The sequence below is a fragment of the Telmatherina bonti genome, assembly GCF_933228915.1.
Source record: "Telmatherina bonti genome assembly, chromosome: 12".
Classification (NCBI taxonomy): domain Eukaryota; kingdom Metazoa; phylum Chordata; class Actinopteri; order Atheriniformes; family Telmatherinidae; genus Telmatherina; species Telmatherina bonti.
The window spans coordinates 34,469,268-34,471,398 of NC_136610.1; the positions used below are offsets into that span (position 1 = coordinate 34,469,268).

Genomic DNA, 2,131 nt, shown 5'->3' on the forward strand with positions numbered 1-2,131 from the left:
TGGGCTTGTTAGGGATTTATTTGACTCATTATTTGATGTATTTTTTTCTTTTTGTACAGATTTTGGAGGGGGCTGTACAACCGTTTTGACCGCGGGATGCATCCTCGTCAGTCTGTGGAGGATTACCTGAGGGCCATCCAAGAGGAGACGGAGCAGCTGGAGGAGCAGATGACTTCACACAAACAAGTACGGCAGGGATTCACGCTGTTCCTGCAAGACGCTTCTCACCAGAAATGAAAACCCAGAGCTGTTTTCTGTTTGTATCTCACGTTAGAAGATTTCCCAGCTGGAGCAGGAGCAGGGATGGAGCGTAGCCTTGGAAATGAACGCCTTCGACAGGAGCCCGACAGTGTGGGCTCTTGGAGACGACCTCGCTCTAGCCAACACTCCGCAGGACTACACCGGCGGCTTCATCACCAGCAGCCCCCGCACGCCCAAAGCAGCAGACAGCGGCCTGATCCTCCTGCACAGGGACTCCAAGCAAACGGCCGACTCCAGCCTCTCCAACGGCAGCGACCAGGAGTCTGGGATCGCAGACCTGAGCTGCCGTTCACCTCTCAGCGAGGACAGCGCCAGGGATCCGGGCTCAGACGAGGTGGCATATTCTGCTGCCTGAGCAGATGTAGCGAGCTGACACTGAGCAAACACTACGTTCATATCACTGGTAACCCGGTTATCGGCTGGTTTTGTAACTGACTCGGGCTTTTGTTTGCATGTTGTTTGGTCTCTTCTTGTTGCAAACACGCAGCTGATCTCATTTCACCTCTTAGATCGGTAAAATAAAGTCAGCTCCAAACAAAAACTCACCAAGCTAAGTATTTTCACAACATTTGAACTAAACTTAAGAGTAAAGAGCCACTTTGAGAGACTTTAATAAGCCATAGAACTGTGTTTTTTCATACTTTTTATTTATTTATTTGACTTTATGGAGCTTTAATTTTGTTTCAGTTTATACAACGCAGCTGGTTTATCTTTTAGTAAACAGGCGCTTTAGGCCCAAAAAGAGAATAATCTCTCATGCACTCATAGTGTAGCTGAGATTGTAGCACATTATGGTCTCAGTTGTAAAGTAGTAGGGATTACGATTTAATCCCACAGGATAAGGGAAGTAAACTAAGATCTGAACAGGAGTTTGGACTTGTTACTTTCTAACAATTACTTGTTTGTTGTTGGCACGTCCACAGCCGGATATCTATTACATAATCCGCACCCCCTGCCTGACCCTGACCCTTAATTTGGCTTTTTTACAACCTTGTGTACAAGCTTTGAATAAGCAGCGCACTTTCAGAAAAGCCTAGAAAATAATGGATGTTGCGTGAACCCAGACTTTCAAATAATTGTAAATAGTCCAACCAAAATTGTTTGATGCCAAACTAACAGACCCAGATAATCCATTTTGAGGTTAAATCTGGATTTGCATGTGAAAGCTCAACTTCCAGACCGTCACAATCCAGGTTAAAAAACTGCAGCATCATTTGATAAAATCAACTTTCACATCACATAAAGAGGACATTTGTGCAGAGAATTTTTCTACGCAAACACATTAAATTATCTAACGGGAAATTAGAAACAGCAGAGAGAAACGTTCTCAAACACTGTTTGCCTCAGCTCTCGTGCAGGTATACTGGGACAAAAACTACAAATTATACTACTTAAAGAAGCACAAGTGAACTTTGGCAGATTTTTGCACCCCCCATTGCATGCTAATACAACATCCATGACGTGACACTGTTACATATCTGTTGCAGTCTGGTAGATGCGCCATCTAAAGCATAAAGTTATAATAGAAGTTTGTCGAACCAGTGTGTACGGACCCAGACGCACTGGTGGAAACCAGGCGGCGACCTCCGGCAGTCAAAAGTGAAGCTTATGCAGAAGTGCCAAAAATCGCAGTCCCCCCCCCCCCCCCCCATCCACTAGGGGCTCCAAAACAGAGTGAATCTCCATAGACTCCCCTGTTAAAAAGACCAACAGTGGAAATAAACATGTTTACAGCCTGCCACAAACAACATTTTAGGTTTAAAAGGTCAGGTTTATTTTTGTGACAACTGTTGGGGGAGTGAATCTTTTTTTTTTTTTTTTTTTTAATAGCTTATCTGTTTATAACCGATTTCATCATTAAATTTGGCAT

General features: G+C 44.0%; 1 protein-coding gene across 1 annotated transcript in view; it reads left to right on the forward strand.

Moving 5' to 3' along the window:
- Window positions 1–616, forward strand: part of mtmr7a (myotubularin related protein 7a) — a gene marked incomplete at its 3' end in the record, with an annotated part of 10,998 nt that extends 10,382 nt beyond the window's left edge. The window contains exons 10-11 of the mRNA XM_079250199.1: window positions 60–186; window positions 275–616. Of these exons, the coding sequence (XP_079106325.1) occupies window positions 60–186; window positions 275–616 (469 nt within the window). The remainder of the gene's footprint in view (window positions 1–59; window positions 187–274) is intronic.
- Window positions 617–2,131: the final 1,515 nt, after the last annotated feature.